The sequence below is a fragment of the Chiloscyllium punctatum genome, chromosome 37, assembly GCF_047496795.1.
Source record: "Chiloscyllium punctatum isolate Juve2018m chromosome 37, sChiPun1.3, whole genome shotgun sequence".
Classification (NCBI taxonomy): Eukaryota; Metazoa; Chordata; class Chondrichthyes; order Orectolobiformes; family Hemiscylliidae; genus Chiloscyllium; species Chiloscyllium punctatum.
Window position 1 is genome coordinate 41,905,519 of NC_092775.1, and position 21,708 is coordinate 41,927,226.

At 38.3% G+C, this 21,708-nt stretch overlaps 1 protein-coding gene across 6 annotated transcripts in view; it reads left to right on the plus strand.

Moving 5' to 3' along the window:
• The window catches only part of znf512b (zinc finger protein 512B), a 105,964-nt gene that overhangs the window by 75,854 nt on the left and 8,402 nt on the right, over positions 1-21,708 (plus strand). For 5 of the 6 annotated variants that reach the window (XM_072556664.1, XM_072556658.1, XM_072556663.1 and 2 more), the window contains 10 exons: positions 2,119-2,211; positions 2,649-2,777; positions 5,021-5,145; positions 7,142-7,234; positions 7,496-7,594; positions 7,958-8,125; positions 10,599-10,793; positions 11,289-11,390; positions 17,641-17,703; positions 20,377-20,475. In XM_072556664.1, coding sequence (XP_072412765.1) covers positions 2,119-2,211; positions 2,649-2,777; positions 5,021-5,145; positions 7,142-7,234; positions 7,496-7,594; positions 7,958-8,125; positions 10,599-10,793; positions 11,289-11,390; positions 17,641-17,703; positions 20,377-20,475 — 1,166 coding nt within the window. The remainder of the gene's footprint in view (positions 1-2,118; positions 2,212-2,648; positions 2,778-5,020; positions 5,146-7,141; positions 7,235-7,495; positions 7,595-7,957; positions 8,126-10,598; positions 10,794-11,288; positions 11,391-17,640; positions 17,704-20,376; positions 20,476-21,708) is intronic. The other variant, XM_072556660.1, reaches the window with a different exon arrangement.

Consider the following 21,708-nt stretch of genomic DNA (forward strand, 5'->3'; position numbering starts at 1 on the left):
TAAAGGCCAGCTTTACCCAGTGCCTGAACATGCTCTCTACCTTTTATTTGAGGAAAGTCTTAGTTCAGTATCAAGGAGGTAAAGTCCTGGTATAATAGCCTTTCCTGCTATTGCCAATGCTTTATATCTGGAACATAAGTATTCCTGAGGTACAAGCCACAGAAAAATAAGTCCCTGTATGTTTTATGTCAAAGGCATTTTTAGAATATTATGCATGTAATAAACACCATACTAAAGTACAGATAATGACAACATTTATAGTATTTGGTGTACAGCTTAAGCATGGCATTTTTGAGGACATGTACTTTCAAGCCAAAATTAGTATTTCAGTTCTTATGTGTTCTATTTTCTTTAGAAATGTAATTATTGTTACAACACTGTACATTTGCTTTACAAAATATAGTTAAAAATAATTCCTCGATTTAAGTTGTGTTCCTTGTAAGCAGAACTTATGTTCTTGATTATCTTGACTTTACCTTTGCTGCCTGATAGTTGTGAGAGACCATGTCTTGGGTCAATAACAATTAAAGCATCTTGTGATACAAACCAATCTCGGTAATCGCACAAGTGTACTTCCAGTCTCCCAAATAATGAAGTGATTAACATTGCAGAAAAATGTAGCTCAGTGTAAACCAATAATAAGTTTATTTTACAAATGATAAGTGAACAAGCAAAGTACAATTTGCCTACAAGAATTCAGGCATGGATTATTTTGTAAATGGTGAGAAAATTCATAAAGCCAATGTATAAAGGGATCTCAGAGTGCTAGTACAGGATTCTCTAAAGGTTGACTTGCAGGTTGAGTCAGTGATTAAGAAAGCAAATGTAATGTCAGTTATATCAAGAATGTAAAAGCAGTGATGCGCTAGTGAGACTTTATAAAGCTCTGGTTCGGTTCAATTTAGAATACTATGTCCAGTTTTGGGCCCCACACCTCAGGAAGGACATACTGGCACTGGAGCATGTCCAGTGGAGGTTGACATGGGTGATCCCTGGAATGGTAGGCCTAACATACGATGAATGGCTGAGGATCCTGGGATTGTATCCATTAGAGTTTAGAAGATTGAGGGGAGATCTAATAGAAACTTACAAGATAATTCATGGCTTAGAAAGTGTGAATGCTGGGAAATTGTTTCCGTCAGGCAGGGATACTAGGACCTGTGGGCACAGCCTTAGAATTAGAGGGGGTCAATTTAGAATGGAAATGAGGAGACATTTTTTCAGCCAGAGAGTGGTGAGCCTGTGGAATTCATTGTCACGGAGCTCAGTGGAGGCCGGGACATTAAATGTCTTCAAGGCAGAGATTGATAAATTCTTAATCTCGCAAGGAATTAAGGGAAATGGGGAGAGTGCAGGTAAGTGGCGTTGAAATGCCCATCAGCCGTGATTGAATCGCGGAGTGGATTCAATGGGCCGAATGGCCTTGCTTCCACTCTTATTTCTTATGGTCTTAATTTACAGTAAACCCCACTGTATTTTGATTTAATCTAGTAGGATTCCACGTAAGAAATAAAATAATATGTTCCTACAAATACATTCAATATCTTTTTTCTGGTCCATTGTTTTGGTTCAATCTTTGTTTGAACTAATGATCTGTTCATTCTTTCTATGGTCCTATTGAGTCTTACACAAATACCTTTGACCATATTTGTCCTTGCCCTTTCATTCTCCACATTGACAGAAAGCCAGCAACTTAACCTAGTTTCTTCTTCCACAAATCCTGCTACTAATTAAGTTGACCACAATTTCTCCAGTTGAGAATGCCAGGAAATTATGTCCTGTTGTTTTTGAATCAACAGGACCCATGCTGGCAAAATGAGTGTATGTAAGAATCACTATTCTGCAAAACCAATTCCAAAGATAAAATACTACAGTGAAAATTGGTGATATTAGAAAGTAAATACTCAAGGCATTCAGTTGACTTTCCCTTGTCTGGTATTTTAATATAACTTATTTTCAATAACAACACATAGAATATATTGCTGCCAAGCTCTAATTTTTAAAGTATTTTGATGATTAATTCACAAATCACACTTCCATGCTTCTGAGGGCAAATGCAGATTATTCTAAAAATTAAATTATTCAGACTGATATTATGCAATATTTTGTTTGAGCCAGGAAGGAAACAGAAGACGCCTAAGAAATTTACAGGGGAGCAGCCATCTATATCAGGAACCTTTGGATTAAAAGGTAAACCAACACAACAATCAGGTAATTAAAATCCAGTTCAGATAACTCAACCTTACATTGAAGAAGCCGTATGAAAAAAATATCTTTCTTCATTATTTTTAACAAGTGGAAGTTTTTCTTGACATTTTCACCATCAAGTTAGAATTACTTCTTGCCTCCTTGATTTCTGTCCTGTTGTGGGATATTTTAGATGCATTGACTTATAGCAAGGAGAGTTTAGTCCAGTGGTTTCTTTTCTCTCCACTTGTTGGTGGTTAGGCAATCAAACTTGAGTTGAAATGTGTCAGTAATGTGCTGTGAAATTAAATGTTACATTATCAAATAACTCTGCAAGATTCATTGTGAAAAAAGTAACAAAATATGTCTGTGGCAAAGTTAAAATTGGTTGTAGAAAAGAATAAAATACCTTTAAAGTAGTAAAAGGACTAATTCATTATTATTGTGATGATTAATTAAAGGCCTGTCAAAACCAGATGATAAAGGAAGGGGTAAAGGCAAGAAGAAAAATAACAGCACATACAATGAAGAATTGCAAAGGAAACCTTTGGGAGTTCATATTAAAAAAGAAGCAGTCACATATTTACCAGGTAAGAAAACATTTCAAAGTTTAATCTATAATCCACTTCAAAAATTTTGAGTCACATTGTGAAATTTAATTATTAAAATTCTTTGATTTTGCAATAAACAACTGTGTGTGGAACTTAATGCTTTCCCCATTACAAATTTAGAGGCAAGAAGGCATTTAATCCGGCAGGATGATGCTGGGTAGACACCATTACACCTTCCTGGCTTTGACCAATTAAGTTCCAGGCAATGAAGTTTGTGGATGGCCATCCCACAAATGAAGCTTTAGGTGGGCACTCTGGTTAATTAATTTAGTTGGCAGCTCTTGGAGAATTGGTCATTCCACTGCTGTCAAAATGCCATCCTCAGATTCCACTGCCTCCTGGAGTGGAATCTCATTGTGCTAATAGAGAATATTCAAGGAGTCTGCTTTTAAAAAGGAAATCATTAACTTTATTCAGAAACATGTGGCTTAATCTTGCCCCAAGGCTGTGAGGGATGGCAAGATAGTATGATATTGCAACACTTCCTGTGATGATGTCAGCTGTTTCATTAGTGTATGGCACAACTAAATTTAACTCATTATATTGTAAGGTCAAATTCTGCTTTCAGTCCTAACAACGTGACTTCTTAGCTACTAATAAAATCCAGCCCAAAGTTCCAGCAACTTCATTAGAGACCAGTGGAAATCCACAGCTCATTACAGTGGAATTAGTCTGTGTTAATCATTATTTGCTGATGCGATGCAATGTCAATATTGTGCCTTCATCTATAGGGAGGACAAGAGAAAAATAGCTGGGTTGCTTTATACCTTTTCAGCTTGAAAACCAAAACATTAATCAGCAGTCGTAAAACTACAGACAAGAGTTAAATTTAGGACTGTAGCCCAAAACACCCAGAGTATATTTTATTTTTGGAGTGCATTTTCAAGTGGCTCAAGCAGAGGTCTATTTGAAGCAAGAATGTATTTACTTCTGTAAATTTTCACTGTTGGAGCATTGGAGCAAGAAATCAGCCTGAGTGAAAGGCAAAGCTCCAGGTTCTCTCTGGAGATCCTGCTGTAAAGATTTGGGAAAAACAGATGTGGAGCATAGGTTGAGGGGTGACCTTATAGAAGTTTACAAAATCACAATGGCCCTAGATAAGGTGAATAGCAAAGGTCTTTTCCCTAGGTGGATGAGTTCAAAACTAGGGTGCATGTTTTTAAGGTGAGAGGAGTAAGATTAAAAGGAATCTGAGGCGCAACGTTTTCACACAGAGGGTGGTTCATATGTGGAATGAACTGCCAGAGGAAGTGGTTAATGCAAGTAAACATACAACATTTAAAAGACATTTGGATAGGTAAATGAATAGGAAAGGTTGAGAGGGATATGGGCCAACCGCAGGCAAGTAGGACTAGTTGAGCTTGGGAACTTTCGTTGGTTCAGACATGTTGGACTGAAGGGTCTATTTCTGTACTGCATGACTCTATGACACAATGTGGCAGGAAACAAAAAATTGAAATAATTTGCCTTTCTGGGACTCTTCAAGCCCCAGAGCTGCTTGCCACCAGATCTATCTGGCTCTGAGGCCACAATGACTACCTTACAGTGGCATCAGAATTGCTGCCAAGCCTTGATGATCCCAATGAAAAATTATTCCTGTGTTTAAAGAAGGAATCGATTACCCATTGCTGAGCCTCCTATCATTTGCTTGGCCAAAAATATAGATTAAATTTGCAACCAATATGAAGTCACCTATTTTAACTGCATTCCTGGATTCTACTGAGCAGATCAGGTTAAAGTCATCCTTCCAAAATTAGGTATGCTACAGACATTACAAAAGGGATGCTGTCATTTATTGGACTTATAAATCTGGATATAGTTTGTATTTTCGCAATGTAATAATGCTTTTGCACAGGGCTTAATGTCACTGCTCCCTAATACTCTGAACTCAATCAACAGCAGCGACATTACAACCTTGCTAAGTCTGGCTGCTGAGAAGAACTGTTTTTTTATTGGCAATTTACAGACTGATTTCCCAAAGGCCAGAGAAATAAACAGCTTTAAACAGTTGCAACAGAGACAATAAAGAGTGTTTGTGGCAAAAATAGTAATGCACTAGAGTAGAGCACACCCCCCCCCCCCCTCCCCCAACATGTGAATTACCAAACAATGTTGAATTGTATAAATAGTATGACATTAAGTATGTGTTAAACAATTAATATTGTGGAAATAGATCACAAACTGTTGCTTATAATGTTATACTTATATACAATTGACAACAGGAAGCCAAGAAGAAAAGTGGCAGCAGGAGATTTCAGAAAGAGGAGAAGTTGTCTGTCCAAACTGTATGACTGTACACCGGAAGACTATAGCAGGCTTGAAGAAACACCTAGAAATCTGCAAAGAGGTATGTAAGATTTTATTCTGCTAATATTAAAAAATACATGGAACTTGAAATTCAGTAATTTTAAAGGAGATGTGCATGGTAGTAGAAGAATGCAGAAAGCTAATTGTTCTGTCACTTCTAGTACAGGTCTTTTACACCATTTACACCAGTTCCAAGAGGGATATCACTTTCCAGTTGAATTCAATGTCAGACTAAACATACCTTTCCACATGGTGCATGTCTGTAAATGATATAATAATGAAGGTAAAATTTCCAAGCTCAGAAATTGACATAAGAATTACACCTGATTTGAATTAAATATGTAGATGAGGGATAAAGTTACCCACTTGTTTTGTCAAAGCAGAAAGTGGTCGAGCTCACTGTTGATAAACTTTGAAACATTCAACTTTCACTCAAGTGATTGCAAAACTTTTTTTCTCAGCTGGCAAACTAAGAAGTGAACTTGCAAGGTATATTGCTGTCGTTTCAACAGGGAAATCTTTTACTTTCATTCCTCTGTTATGAAGTCCTTTTCATGGAGTCCATTATGGATATTCATGTACACAGGACAAGAGAAGGGAGAAATCAGAGGAAAAGTGGATAACGCTGTAAGAGAACAGAGTTAACTAAAGGCAAAAGATGCTTCCGAAAAAGAATTATTAGACTTGAAACATTCACACTCATTTCTGTCTACACAGATGCTATCAGACCTGTTGGGTTTCTCCAACAATTTCTGTTTTCTTTATTATAAGAGAAAAGGAGTTTTTAACAGTATGTATATCATGCAGCTCCCTTTAAGTAATCTTCTTAAGGAGGCATATGTTATTTTGAGTAAAAGGAGCTATTTGTCTCATTGCAAACATCCTCAAAGCGTAAAAACAAGGATCAAGGAGCAGGCATATCTTGGTCACTGGACATCAAATCACAAAGTGACTTTATTTTGCTTTTACATAGTTATGATAAATGAATTTTTCAACCAATATCTTCATCCCAGTGCCTATTTGTACCATTTTTAAACATTTCATAGTGCTGCAACACTAAGATTATTTATGGTTACTTAAGCTGGCACGATTTACAAAGCTAGATGATGTACTCAAAAAAGATTCCAGTTATCTCAGCCACTTTTGAAAATGTTTCTTCAAGTTTTCAACATTATATATTTGTCACACTTATTATTTGACACATATTCCCACCTTCTCCTTCCCTGAGAGTTTTCATCCCTCATTGAGATGGGATACCAGAGGTTTTTGTCATCCCCTGTTCCTCTGGTCCCATATTCACTGAAATGCCAGTTCTCTTGTGCCAGTCAGGGGCACTTAGGTTTGTGTTTATCTAATAAATTATTTCAGCTGTTCTCACTGTTCCCCTCAGCTGATGTCCACTCTTGCACGCTTATGAGCACAGTATAAGTTTTACAACAGTAGAGGTCTTGGATTTATTAGGTCTGTTCAAGCGTCTTCTCTACATACATTTCCTTATCCAATCCTTATGTCCTCTTTGCTACCGTATCCTTGAATATTTTTGTTTTTAAGTATCTGGTTCTGAAAAGCCAACTGCATGAATACACTTTTTCTCAATATCTCCTTTTTGAGATTATCGTCAATTTATGTTGTCCTTTTAACTATTTTACTCCCACAGAAAGCAATCAATCACTGTATGCATCCATCTTCTGTGATTTTCTGATCTAAAAATCCATTTCCTCTGTGCAAACTGAGGAGGATAATGATCAAAATAATTAATCATGGTTCAGCTATTCAGTGGTATAATGCCACTGAGCCATCAGGGATTTCTGCGTTATTTTTTACATAAGAATTTCACTAATCTTTTCTCAATATATAAGAACAAAATGTTTTTAAAAATAACTTGATACATTAGTTGTTTGTTATTTTAAAGCAATGTTTTTTCTACAAAACTTTATTTACATAAAATTTAAACCTTTGAGATGACTTGCTAAGATTATGTGGCAAAAGGCTGTGTTATCAATCCAGAAAGATTTACTCCTCTCTAATACTTACAGCTGCAGAATGCTTTGAAGTGTCAACATTGTGCTAAGCAGTTTAAATCTAAAGCTGGCCTAAAGTATCACACTATGGCAGAGCACAATAATAAGGTTAGTGAATAACCTCAACTTTTGATTACACTAATTAAAGCTTCCACCCAGTTTGACAGTTGAGATTTAATTTCATGAATGTTGGCATCTAATGAGAAATATTACCTGCTGGGAATGCATATTAGGAAATTAAAACTGTGTGGAATTTTCCAAACATGAGCTTCTAGTAGACAAGGCCGGTTGTTATGCATACATATAAGTTATCTCATGATGTTTCTGACCTTCTTAAGTAACAGTATTTTCTTGCCTCGTATCTTACAGCCTTTGATGAATGCAGAGAAGCTGCTGGATGAACAGCAGGAGCGTGAAAGACTGCGAAGAGTACTTAAACAAATGGGAAAATTGAAGTGTCCCAATGAGGTTAAATACATTCTAAATATTAATATCAGAAGGTTAAAGCTGAATTTTACTTACTTGTTTTTAAAGTTATTAGGATCAGTTTTACAACTATGCATTCCTGGAACAGTGTTTTGCTTATGGAAATATATAACAGAAAATTATGAAATTCATGCATGATTTCTCAATGTGCTTGCAGTCTGTGCGAAGAATCTATATGGATAATTTTTACCAGATAGAGTTGTGCAGTCTTTCAGCATTTGGTAGCTCCCAATTAGATGGCTATGGAAATATATGGTGCAGCTGTATGTCAGAGTGATTTTCAAAACTGGAAATCTCCCTCTTGCTTGATTTGGTGCATTACATCTGTAATTATTATTTTCCTAGGGCTGCACAGCCACATTTGCTAGCCTAATGGGCTACCAATATCATTTAAAAAGATGTGGGAAAGAGCCTGCAGATATTGAAAAAGCTGTTTTCATTTGTGAGCATTGTGAAAAGGAGTATAAATCAAAGGCTGGTCATGACTATCATGTAAAATCTGAACACTTAGTGGTAAGATTTCTTGATTTTCAAGTGTAATTTTAAAACATTTAACTTCTGTCTTGCTGTTTTATGGGAAGTGTGCAAACATTTCTTTAAATGTATTCTTAGTATACCAAAGGTTTATGAGCTGTTTCTTGTGAATAACGTGATGATGATTAAGGCTACTTCATCACAGAAATAAAGATTTGCATTTATGTAATATTTAAGATATGCTCAAGTGGATCACAGTCAATTATATATGCTGTAAGTATTGTCAGGAATTACATTAGCCAATTTACTCACAGTATGGTATTACAAACAGGAATAAAATAAATAACTGAATAATCTGTTTTATTGATTTAGTTAAGTAGTAAATGCTGGTCAACTTGCCTGCTCTTTTTTGAATAGTGCACCGTGAATTGCAAAACTTAAAAATTTATCTAAAAGGTGGCATTCTCAATAATATGGCACTCCTTCAGTGCTACAGCGGAGTGTAAAATGAAATTAGGCAGGTGTGGATGTGCTTAAGAGGGGCTTGAACATGTCATCTTTTCATTCAGGGAGTAGGACACTGTCATAAGTATAGCTAACAATGTCGAGAATATGAAGGAGCCTTTATATTTATCATAGACTCATAGAGATGTACAGCACAGAAACAGACCCTTCTGTCCAACTGATCCATGCTGATCAGATAATCTAAATTAATCTAGTTCCATTTGTCAACACTTGGCCCATATCCCTCTAAACCCCTTCTATTCAAATACACATCCAGATGCCTTTTAAATGTTGTAATTGTACCAGTCTCCACCACTTCCTCTGGCAGCTCATTCCAACAACACATCACTCTCGGCATGAAAACATTGCCCTTTAGGTCCCTTTTAAATCTATCCTCTTTCACCTTAAACCTATGCCCTCTAGTTTTGGAATCCCCTACCTTGGGGAAAATAACCATAACTATTCATCTTATCCATGCTGCTCATGATTTTCTAAACTTCTATAAGGTCAATCCTCAGCTCCGATGCTCCAGGGAAAACAGCCCCAGCCTATTCAGCCTCTCCCTATAGCACAAATCCTCCAAGCTAAGCAACATCATTGTAAATTTTTTCTGAACCCTTACAAGTTTTACAACATCTTTCCTATAGCAGCGAGACTAGAATTGACCAGAATTGAATACAATATTCCAAAAGCACCCTAACAATTGTTGTGTATGGCCACAGCATGACCTCCCAAATCCCATACTCAATGCACTGACCAATAAAGGCAAGCCTTCTACACCACCCTGTTTACCTGCAACTCCATTTTCAAGGAACTATGAACCTGCACCCCAACACTTGGCAACACTCTCCAGGACCCGTCCTATCAAAATGCAGCACCTCAAATGTATCTAAATTAAATCTGCCACTACTCAGCCGATTTGCCCATCTGATCAAGGTGCCTGTTTATTTTGAGGTAACCTTCTTCACTATCAATTTTAGTGTCAACTACAAACTTACTAACAATACTTCCTATATTCACATCCAAATCATTTATATAAATTATTAAAACCAGGGGACCCAGCACTTACCCTTGTGGCACACCACTGGTCACAGGCTTCCAGTCCAAAGAGCAACCCTTCACCGCCATCTCTTTGTCTCCCACCTTCAAGCAAATTTTGTATCCAAGTGGCTAGCTCTCCCTGTATTCCATATGGTATAACCAGTTCATCATGCGGAACCTTGTCAAATGCCTTACTAAAGTCCATATAGATAACGACCACCGCTCTGCTTTGATTAATCTTCTTCGTCATTTCTTCAAAAATCTCAATCAAGTTGGCAGTATTAAATTTACATTGTTAAAGTCTTGTTCTTATGTCAGAATCATCAATGCATGTTTTTTACATCTTAACTGAATTAGTAGTACACTTGTTTTTGAATCAGGAATATATTGGCTCAAACCCTACCTCAGGATACAATTATATCATTTATGTTAACATTCTAGCTTTGGCTGCAAGAGTGAATTTGAACATCTAACTTGACAAAAAATTTCAGTCATAAATTATTGTGAAGTTTTTTTTAATAACCTGACTATCTATAAATAGTTCTATCATTTAAGTCTCTTCTCCAAAATCTAAGCAAGCAAGAGTAGGAGCCCTTTAACTTATAACAAACTACATATGCAGATTAATAAAATCAACAAAATCAATTGAAAATATACTATTTGTATGGTAACACAGTTTTAATTCCACTTCTTTCATTTATAAATTATATCTCACTTCAGTCCCTGATGACACATGTAACTACATGTCATAAAGAACAGAAAGTTTTCTGAAGATATTATTTGCATCATTTTTCTTCATTCCCAACTGCCTGATTCAAAGGAATGATCATGTTTCTAAATATTACATTGAACTCATTAACATTTGTTTTAATGCACCAATTCATGTGTTGTCAGAAAGGAAAAAAGGACAATTTACATATTTTACCCATCATTTTGATAATAACAATTCCAACAAAATATTGTTTAGGCAACTGAAGATTCTGATCAGAAATCACCTGAAGACGACTTTGAGAATTTGTTTGAGAAAACTCCGAGTGGCCGCATCCGTCGAAGATCTGCACAAGTAGCAGTTTTCCATCTCCAGGAAATTGCAGAGGATGAGCTTTCAAAACTTTGGACCAGAAGAAGAAATAAAGATGATTTAGTCCCTGATATTAAGAGGGTGAGGGAATATTTATTTCGATGTAAGTGACTTGAAGAAAATTGAAGATATTTTGCTGAAATTGTGTTGTCATTTGTTTTTGGCATTTTATAATATGATCTGGAGGGTAGGATTTCTCAGTAATTATACAGTAACTCCTGCAGAAGTCTTTAACCTTGTATGAAAGTTATCATGCAATGAAAATATTTAAAGAAATAGTTCTTACATAGAGGGCTATCTGATTATACACAGTTTAAACTGTCCTTTGTACAAAATGTTTTAATTCACAGACTGAGCTCTGCTTTGTGTGGTTTTGATTTCCCCATTTCAAATAAAAATGACATCAGAATATTGAACAAAAAGAATCATTGGCAAGGTATCCAAGAGAATAACAGCTAAGAACTGGTGCAATCCTAATCACAGTATCACAATTTGTGTGTATAGTAAATAGGCAAGACATTGTTTGTTTGAGAACCCAATTATGAAGCTGACTCTTACTAGGTCTCTCTCTTGTAGCTTAAATACACTCGTCCTGGGCTACCATCATTCAACCCTAAACAGCTTGAAAGCTGGAAAAATGAAGTCAAAGAAAATGGTCAGATTTGCTGTCCTAACAACGTAAGTTAACACAGCTGTGAATTTTGTTTTAGATCTTCACCAAAGTACTTATTTTATGTAGTATTGTGAAAGATTAAATTCCTGTCCAAACTCATGCTATTTCCAAGCTTGACTTCTAACAAGGGCCCATGTCCTCCTGCCTTGATTCCTTTTTGTTAAACTTCTGACCACCCAACCCTGACTTGCATGCTGGTTGACAATGTGAATAGTTTTCTTTTCCCAGGCACTCATCTCCTCCCTTTCAATACTGTTCATGTGAACCTACTGCTCAAATACACACCCTGACCCCCACTCCATACCTGTAAAAAACTACCAAATCTCCTTTCCTGTCCTAAGTACTTGAATGCACTGTCACTTCCCAGATCCTTGTCCAGTTCTCTTGAACCTGCCAGTACAAATCTTTCTTTGACTTCCTATACTTTCTGAATTTGTAAAATGATCCTAACCAAAATCACTGAGGGGTGACCTTATAGAGATTTACAAAATTATAAGGGGCATGGATAGGATAAATAGACAAAGTCTTTTCCCTGAAATCGGGGAGTCCAGAACTAGAGGGCATAGGTTTAGGGCAAGAGGGGAAAGATATAAAAGAGACCTAAGCGGCAATGTTTTCATGCAGAGTGTGGTGCGTGTATGGAATGAGCTGCCAGAGGATGTGGTGGAGGCTGGTACAATTGCAACATTTAAGAGGCATTTGGATGGGTATATAAATAGGAAGGGTTTGGAGGGATATGGGCCAGGTGCTGGCAGGTGGGACTAGATTGGGTTGGGATATCTGGTCGGCGTGGACAGGTTGGACCGAAGAGTCTGTTTCCATGCTGTACATCTCTATGACTCTATAACTCTATTATCCCACCTCATCAACCTCAGTCAAGCAGCATGTAACTACATTATTTTCTTGCTGTGATTGCCTTCACTTTGTTACAATCTTATTTGACTATTACTAACCACAGCATCCCTCCACTTCATGATAATCACCTCAATAGTCTTCAATGGCTCTGCCTTACAAAACTGTTGGCACTTAGTTGAATCATTAGTGAGCATAGGGTCAGTGTCCCCCAACAATACATTGAAATATGTTGAAGTTACAGCATGGAACCTTGGCTCAAATTATCCATGTCACATATATCCTCTGTATGAGCAAGTTGTTCAAATCATGTTATGAATACCAGTGACATCAGCTATATCACTCCATCACCTCCCTTGACTCGTCAACTGATTTGTTCTTTTAGACAGCTTCTCTGATATCCAGTCTTTGATAATCATCAATTTCCTGTAGCTTAACAGTGCTGGAAACTCTGTGTCATTATTACAATCTTCAGCTTCTTCCATGAACACTTTCTGAGGCTTCAACAACCTATGTTCAGCATATACATTGTACTCAATCCTGAGCTAAACTGCTGACTCCAGGCACTCAGTTTTCCCAAGCACTCAATAATGTGAGCATTGGTGAAAGAAGTTGGGAAGATTACTTGAGATCAGCATTGAAGATCTTGCCATTGTCAAGAGCAAAACGTTTCATTTTACAACAGGTGTTTAACTGGAAGATGAGATTCTCACTTGTAAATGGGGAGGAGTCTATTTGCATGTATTAGCATGTATTAACATCTTCATATATTATATCATCTCACCTCATTTATGTGCAGTTTCCCACTGTCCCCCATATTGGATAGATACTTGACAGTAACATTCCCAACTTGGAAGTCAGAATAGTAAACTGGCAACTCCAGCTTGCCTCTTTGAATCTCCGTCAGTCACCAACATCTCAGCAGCATACACTCTGTGGGCAAAAGGTGAGGACTGCAGATGCTGGAGATCAGAGTTGAGAGTGTGGTGCTGGAAAAGCAGATTAGGCAGCATTCGAGGAACAGGTGAATCGACATTTTGGGCATCCTGATGAAGGGCTTATGCCTGAAACGCCAATTCTCCTGCTCCTCAGATGCTACCTGACCTGCTGTGCTTTCCCAACACCATATTCTCGACTCTGTGGGTAGTGACTGTATACAACTCTGTCCAAGAGGGCATCCAGGTCTCCAGCATAAAGCAAGTGCCAATTGCTCTCTGTCTGACATTTTTGGGCAAATAACATGAACAGTTTACTGCCAGTGTTTGATCACATGCATGATTGAGTCTTAAAGATGGGTACCTGCACCCAGACAACTGGGAGATCCCAACAATGGCCAATATTTTTTCCTATGGTGAATGGGAAAATGTGACAAGTAGGCCACACGTAATTGTGTGTGTAGGAAATGAGTCGAGTTTGTAAAGTTAGCATGAAAAACCCTGTCAGAGCTCACAGAAAGAAAGCCCAAAGTTTGAGAGAAGATTTGTAGCTCGGGTGCTCGTTGTTGTGGTTCTGTTCGCCGAGCTGGGAATTTGTGTTGCAGATAGGACAAACAGGAAGACAGCTAACGATCTGCATCCATGAACACCAACTAGCCTCGAAACGACATGACCAGCTATCCTTAGTAGCCACACACGCAGATGATAAGCATGAGTTCGACTGGGACAACTTTACTATTATACGGCAAGCCAAACAGAGAACAGCCAAGGAATTCCTAGAGACGTGGCACTCATCCACTGATTCAATCAACAAGCACATCGACCTGGACCCAATATACTGGCCACTGCAGCGGACAGCTGGAACTGACAACCGGAAGCGGCAGATACAAATCACTATAAATGCCAGAGGAAAGATCACAGAAGCGCTTCACAGGAGGCTCCCAAGCACTGAGGATGTCACCTAGACAGGGGACGAAACGTCTGCAACACAAATTCCCAGCTCAGCAAACAGGACCACAACAAGAAAGAAAGCCTCCACGAAACTTACCAAAAATTACACTTGGCTGATTTCTGGTAAGATTCAGCACCCTCTCTTTTCCATGTCTGAGACTGGACAACTTTTAATTAGCCAGAGTCAAAATGATAGGTTTGACTTTAGTACATAGCGGGGACAAGATTTTGCCATTTAAATTAAGCCCCTATTTCTCTTTGTTATTTGGACTTGCCATGGCTGATTTCAAACTAGTTAAAATGGCTGTGCATTTGAATACTTTGACAATTTGATGCAAACCCCTCAACTGAAATTGGAACTCCCTGCCTGTACCGTTCACATTCACTGGGAAGATTAAAATTCTCCAATAGCTGCTACCTCATTAGTCACTTGTGCTACGTTCTTCTTCATTCAACATAAACACACCAATCATATGCAAGAAATGGTGAAACAATATATTAAGTATAGAAGGTAAGTACATTATTCACCAGGAGACTATTACAGTCAGTTCTGCTTTAACGTGTGGTTCTTCAATATGAATTGGCTATAACACAAATCAAGAATTTAGATCATTGTTTCTAGAATGCAAACTTTCTTACCTGTCTTGGCTTTAACGTGATTCCGGTCCCATTGGTTTAAATGGTGCTTCTATTACACAATTTTCTTATAACACGGGATCACACAGGAGTGCAATTATCGCATTATATCAGAACAAACATGCCCATCTTATTCCAAGTCCAGCTGTTCATAGACTGACAGCAAGTCATGACATAATTGTGGTGTCAGTGGTTGTAATGATTAACAGAAGTTTGAGATGTGCTTCTTAACAGGTGCATGCCACACATCACATTAAATTATGTTATTTTCTAACGACTCTTCAACTTTAATTTTTCTCTTAATGATCTTGAGCTCCATATTCTTAATGATTTGCTAACCAATACAAACAGTCTTTCACTGCCTTCCTCTCCAAAGATTTTTCATAATTACGAAAATGTTAGTTTGAGGAGTGGCAATCACTGTCAGACTGTCATTGTCAAGTTGACTCTTAGTTCCTCCCTTTTTTTTATGTGAGGATTGAGCTCCATATATCTCAACCCCTGGCTCAATCACAATTGATTCCCAAATACAGAGCCCACCGGAGATCTATCGGTTCCCTCATGCTGCAGGATAATCAGGGGAATCAAACCACACCTTTGTTCCATATTCTATGATTCTTCATTATCCCATTGCTGGCATTTTTTTGTTCAATATGAACAGCCACCTCACCACCACATGAATGTCATAACCCTCACACATCCCCATGCCCCCAATAATAATGACCCATTACTCATTCCAGTACCACTAACATGATCATCCTGCTTTCCTTACCACCCTCCCACAACACATACACATACGCACACACACGCACACACACACACAGACAAACACCTGTCAGGCTGGCTTCTGAGGGGTATTGTGCTTGGGAGCAGTCAGATGGCAGCTGGGGTTGTGAGGGGCGAATTATTTCTGGCAGAGTCAGGTTGGGGTTAACAGGCAGCATAAATCAGGGCTGATCAAAGGTTTGGCTGGCAGGGTTCCAAGTGTAGTTGTGAGCAGAGCTAAGGAATTTCATGGAATGGAATCTTGTAAATTGTGAGGTGATACATTTTGAGGGACTAACAAGGTGAATGAGTACATAATGAAAGGTGGACCTTAGGAAGTGTGGAGGATCAGAGGGACATTGGTATGCAAATTCACAGATTCTTGAAGGCAACAGGACAGGTGGATAAGGAGGCTAAGAAAGTATTTAGGATACTTGCCTTTACTTGTAAAGACATTGAATATGAGAGTAGAGGGTTAGTTAGAATACAGCTGAAGTACTATGTGCAGTTCTGATCACTAAAGGATGGGTTTGTACTAGAGACAGTGCAGAGGAGATTCAGTGGGATGTTGCCTGAGCTGGTGTGAATCAGCTATGAAGAGAAGGTAAATAGACTGTTTTTTCCCCTTAGAGCAAAGATGGCTGAGGGGGCACCAGATTGAGGTGTACAAAATTATGAAGGATATTGTACTGCCAGATAGGAAAAACCATTTTCTCCTTCACTATTAGAAATGATTTTGCAGTCAGAGAGTCATAGAGATATACAGCATGTAAGCAGACCCTTCGGTCCAACTTGTTCATGCTGACCAGATATCCTAATCTAATCTAGTACCATTTACCATTCCTTGGCCCATATCTCTCTAAACCCTTCCTATTCATAAACCCAAACAGATGCCTGTAATTGTACCAGCCTTCACCATTTCTTCTGGCAACTCACCCCATACACGCACCACCCTCTGAAAAAGTTGCCCCTTAGGTCCCTTTTAAATCTTTCCCCTTTCACATTAAACCTGTGCCCTTTAGTTTTGGAATCCCCTACCTTGGGGAAATAACCATGGCTATTCATCCTATCCATGCTGCTCATGATTTTCTAAACTTCTATAAAGTCAACCCTCAGCCTGCAATGCTCCAGGGAAAACAGCCCCAGCCTATTCAGCCTCTCCCTATAGCTCAAACCCTCCATTCTAAGCAACATCATTGTAAATGTTTTCTGAACCCTTAAAAGTTTCACAACGTCCTTCCGATAGGAAAGAGACCAGAACTGCACGCAATATTCCAAAAGTAGCTGAACCAATGTCCTGTACAGCCACAGCATGACCTCCCAACTCCTATACTCAATGCTCTGACCAATAAAGGAAAGCATGCCAAATGCCAACTTTACTATCCTATCTACCTGCGACTCCACTTTCAAGGAGCTATGAACCTGCAATTCAAGTCCCTTTGTTCAGCAACACTCCCTAGGACCTTACCATTAAGTGTATAAGTCCTGCTAAGATTAGCTTTCCCAAAATGCAGAACCTCACATTTATCTAAATTAAACTCCATCTGCCACGTCTCAGCCCATTGGCTTATGTGATCAAGATCCCGTTGTACTCTGAGGTAACGTCCTTTGCTGTCCACTATTTTGGTGTCATCTGCAAACTTACTCACTATACCTCTTATGCTCACATCCAAATCATTTATATAAATGACAAAAATTAGTGGATCCAGCACCAATCCTTGCCACACAACACTGGTCCCAGCCCTCCAGTCTGAAAAGCACCCTCTGTCTTCTACCTTTGAGACAGTTCTGCTTCCAAATCCAATTAATTCTCCCTGTATACCATGAGATCTAACCTTGCCAACCAGTCTCCCATGAGGAACTTTGTCAAATACCTTACTGAAGTCCATATGGATCATGACTACTGCTCTGTCCTCATCTTTGTTATTTCTTCAAAAAACTCAGTCAAGTTTGTGAGACATGATTTCCCACGCACAAAGCCATGTTGACTATCCCTAATCAGTCCTTATACTTACTGCCTCACCTACTTACTGCTTCACTCTGCCTCTGTGTTTTGCCTCTACTTGCTGTGTTTGTTGTGAATAAACGTCTTTCACTTGTATATTTTGTCTTACAGCGTTGTGAAGCAATCTACTCAAGTTTTTCTGGATTGAAAGCGCATCTAGCAACATGTACTAAGGTAAGTTGGAAAGATAAAATAACGTTGGCATAGTTGTACTGGATCATAGAGCTGCTCTCTCACTAGACAGAGATGACTGGTAGTGGTTTAACCTGAGGGTCACCATGCCTCAGGTGAGGGAAAAGATTGAGTCTTGCATTGCAGTTCGTGTTACATAGCATTGCAAACAGGTCAGGCAATCAACTAAGCTAACTAACCCCCACAAAAATACCCAATGGCTACTGTGTAACCAAGTTGTTTAAGCATATTCACACACATACACTTGTATACTTTCTAGCCTAAAAAACAAAAGAGACTGACAGTGGCAAAAATTATTGAATGGTCTCCAAAGACTGACCATTCAGTACACATTTGTCCCCAGTTCTGATCCTTTGCCAGGATGAAATGTGCATTGGAAACTACAAAATCACTGACAGAATAAAGAAGGTGGTTTTGGAGGAGGCAACCAGTTAAGTAGCCCTACCCTTTTAAGGGCAGTGAACCAATAGGATGTCGACCAGTGCTGGAATATTTGCAACCTCACCTTTAGAGGTGGGCACTCTGTACTAGATGGGTAACCAGGAGAGCACCTCAACACTGAGATACCCTTTGAATATTACAGTTTTTAAAAATAAGGTGTGGCCACAGTTGCTAGGTCAGCATTGTAGAATGGAACCACTGTGACAGTGTGGCAATCGTGGTCACAAGGGTGTGAAAGTTAAATGAAAAATCGCTGCGTCCCTGCTCTGCTGCTATGAAGCTGCCTCCACATATCAACCAAGCTCTGGTCTCAGTAGAATATTTAAATAGTGTCGCAGAAGGCCTTCAGAGGGCACTTTAATTGGCCCATCTACCCTTCCTACCCCAAGACAGCCACGAGGAGGGAAATAGGCTGGCAATCCCTCAGCACAATGTTGCCAGCCCACCCACTTCAGCACCACTGCAGAAGTCAACCTCAGGAAGGTTGTTTTCACTTTCCTGTGTAAAATTTTGAACTTTTAGAATAAAATACAGTTTCCAGTTAATTTTAACAAGTCTCCCTCCCGCTCATTAAACTTCAGAGACTCTTGCCAATCTCCAGAGGCAGTTCACATTATCGTGTGTTCAAATGGCTATGTGTGAGGGAGCTCCCAGACTGACAAAAGGGCAAAATGCTGACAATGCTGTAAACCTGTAATTAAATCAGAAAAAGTTGAAAATACTTTGCAGTTCTGTTGGAACTGGGTGCCCTGGATTAGAGCTGGTAAGTTCAATCGAGGTGTCCATGAGAAACATTAATTCTTGTCTTCTGCTGGCAGACCTGCTCTTTCCAGCATTTTCTGTTTTCAGAGAATCATGTTGATATATTATTTTTCATATTTTGATTCTTTTAAAATTGGAGTAATTGGAAAATTACAATTAAAACTTTAAAAATCTCAAAGAACATCAAGGGATATTTTCAAGTTGCAGTCTGTCCATGCCTTCTTGCAGACTTGGGTGCCATATGCAGTATTGTGGAATCAATCTAACCTACGTACTGTTGGAAAGGAAGTTCTCCTGTAATTCTGCATGACCACAACTATGGGGTGGCACAGTGGCTCAGTGGTTAGCACTGCTGCCTCACAGTGCCAGGGATCTGAGTTTGATTCCAGCAAATGTTTCCAACAGGGTTATGCTCCCTCATGGGAGTATTTTTTGAACTCAGTAGCTAATCCTGAATCTAATTGGATTCAAAATAAATTAACAATTATTAAGGACATAAATATTCTTATTAATTTAAACTATTATTTTCGCATTGCTCCCTAATTCACATCCTCACTTCACATGCTGAATACTAGTTGACTGACGAATCCCTGCATGTCACTCTGCAGACAACCAATAGATGGCAGTGATGTGCAACCTGAGCAGCTTCTTCAACTTTTGCTCACAAATAGTGTGAGCAGTATGTTCCATTCAGGTCATATCTCCCTGACAAACACATGGGCAGTATTCACATAGCTTGTTAACCTTTTAGTTTTAAGATCAGCTGGTGCTCCTAAAGTCTCGGGCCACTCATAAAATTGTGCAATGTATCACTGTACAGAAACAGGCCATTTAGTCTAAGAAACCTATACCAGTAATTTTCTGTGCATGATCTATACCTAGTCTAAATTTACTGGTCTACTCCTGTCCACATTTCTTAATATTACTCTTTTTCAAACAATTACATCATTTGCCTTTCAAAGAATGCACATTTAATTCCATATTCTACATTAAGTAATTCCATATTAATGTGACAGTGTTTGAGACATGCATGCTTTTATTGTGCTTTTTATGTGGCTACCACTGAAAACAAAACTTGCCAGTTTGGGAGCTGAATTCTGTGCCCTTTTGTACCATTGTAATGCTGAACTGTCTGTTGCCTCTTACTATGGGATCTGTTTTCACCTCTGAATCACTTTGGAACATTTCCTGTGTAAGCAGACAATACAAATATATTTGTATTGGACTGCACAAAGAAGCACAATATATGATATTGCAGTTTTGTATGCAAATTACATAGTTAACTTTCTGAATTCATGTTGCCAGTGGTGAATCTTGCCAACAGAGAGAACATATTAGAAATTTGAATGCACAATATTTGCCAACAATGCAAAGTTAGGAAATTGCCTCATAAATGCAGCCACTCCTGAGTTGTAAATACATGAGATTTAATGATATACTGTTTTATGACAGGGTGAGCATCTAGTTGGGAAATACAGATGTTTGATTTGTCAGAAGGAATTTAGCTCAGAAAGTGGAGTTAAGTACCACATCAACAACTCTCACTCTGAGGTAAGCTAACATCATTTCAAAAAAGGTCTTAAAACAAGAAAATCATTGAAAAGAATTGCTACTTTCATTATTAGTGTAACAATTGCCCCTGCTTTTTTTGTATGCTTTTCAAAATATCAAAGTCACCATTACAGGAAAAGGATTTTGAATGAAAGTGTATGACAGTAAAAACAACAGCACATTTGCTGCTAATCTGCAGCACACTTGACCTTTTTTTGGCATTCTGCAAAGAACATCCAATTATATGAGAGAGAAGGGAAAAATGCAGCCTCGTAGAGTAGAATAATTACCCAACTGCAGTTGCTTTCATCCACTCTAATACTGTGGCTTTGAAGTTGACCAAACAGTTAATTATAGGCTAGTACATACAGAATATTAGGAAGATGAATGTCCAAAACAACCAAAGTACTGCTATATAATTTAAAAAATAATCCTATATTATTCTAGGCAGAAAACCTAACTGGTTTGGTTGCTATAACCGGACCCTTGAAATGTTCAATTCTAATTAACGGGACATGGCAAAATAATTTTTCATGCTAATCTCAATTGATAGGTAAATACTTTGAAATGAGCAATTATTATTATAATATTTTCCATACATGAAAATTCATTTGGTAGAGTCTCTGAGTTGTTTGTGTATGGATTGTTTGTACAGTTCTTGCTAATTAATCTTCCATTCTTGAATTGGACTTTGAGTGGTCTTGTGATGCAGTTGGAGTCTATGTACCTCTCTGTAGGTCCATGCTATGATCCCATCTATTCTAGGCGTGCTGCACTGTTGAAATTGATTTAAAATGTCTATCTTCTTAGCATTTAACTAGGCAAAGTAATAGTTTTCAAGTCCCACCTGCTCCAGAGGTGTATTATACCATTTGAAAAGGTTGATTTAAACTATCTGAATTGAACTGTTGCAGCATCAGCATGTGCACTAACAGTGTGGAGGTATCAGTTTGAATTGTGCAGATGTAGAGAGATGCTGAGTAAAAACCAAGCACTTTACATCAAAAGACAAGAAAATTGGGGAGAATGTTGTGCTGGAATAATGCTACGTGTTTCCTTTTTCCAAAAGGATACTAGTGAATATTTGAGAGGGGACTCCCTTCCTGCTCCCATTTGTAGTTAGTCTAAGTCGGAGGAAGGTGAGGAATGTTGGGAAGAAAGTAGAGGAATTTGAATTTTCACAAGTTTACTTTATATAAAACAAAAATATGCAATAGAAATGCACATTCTACG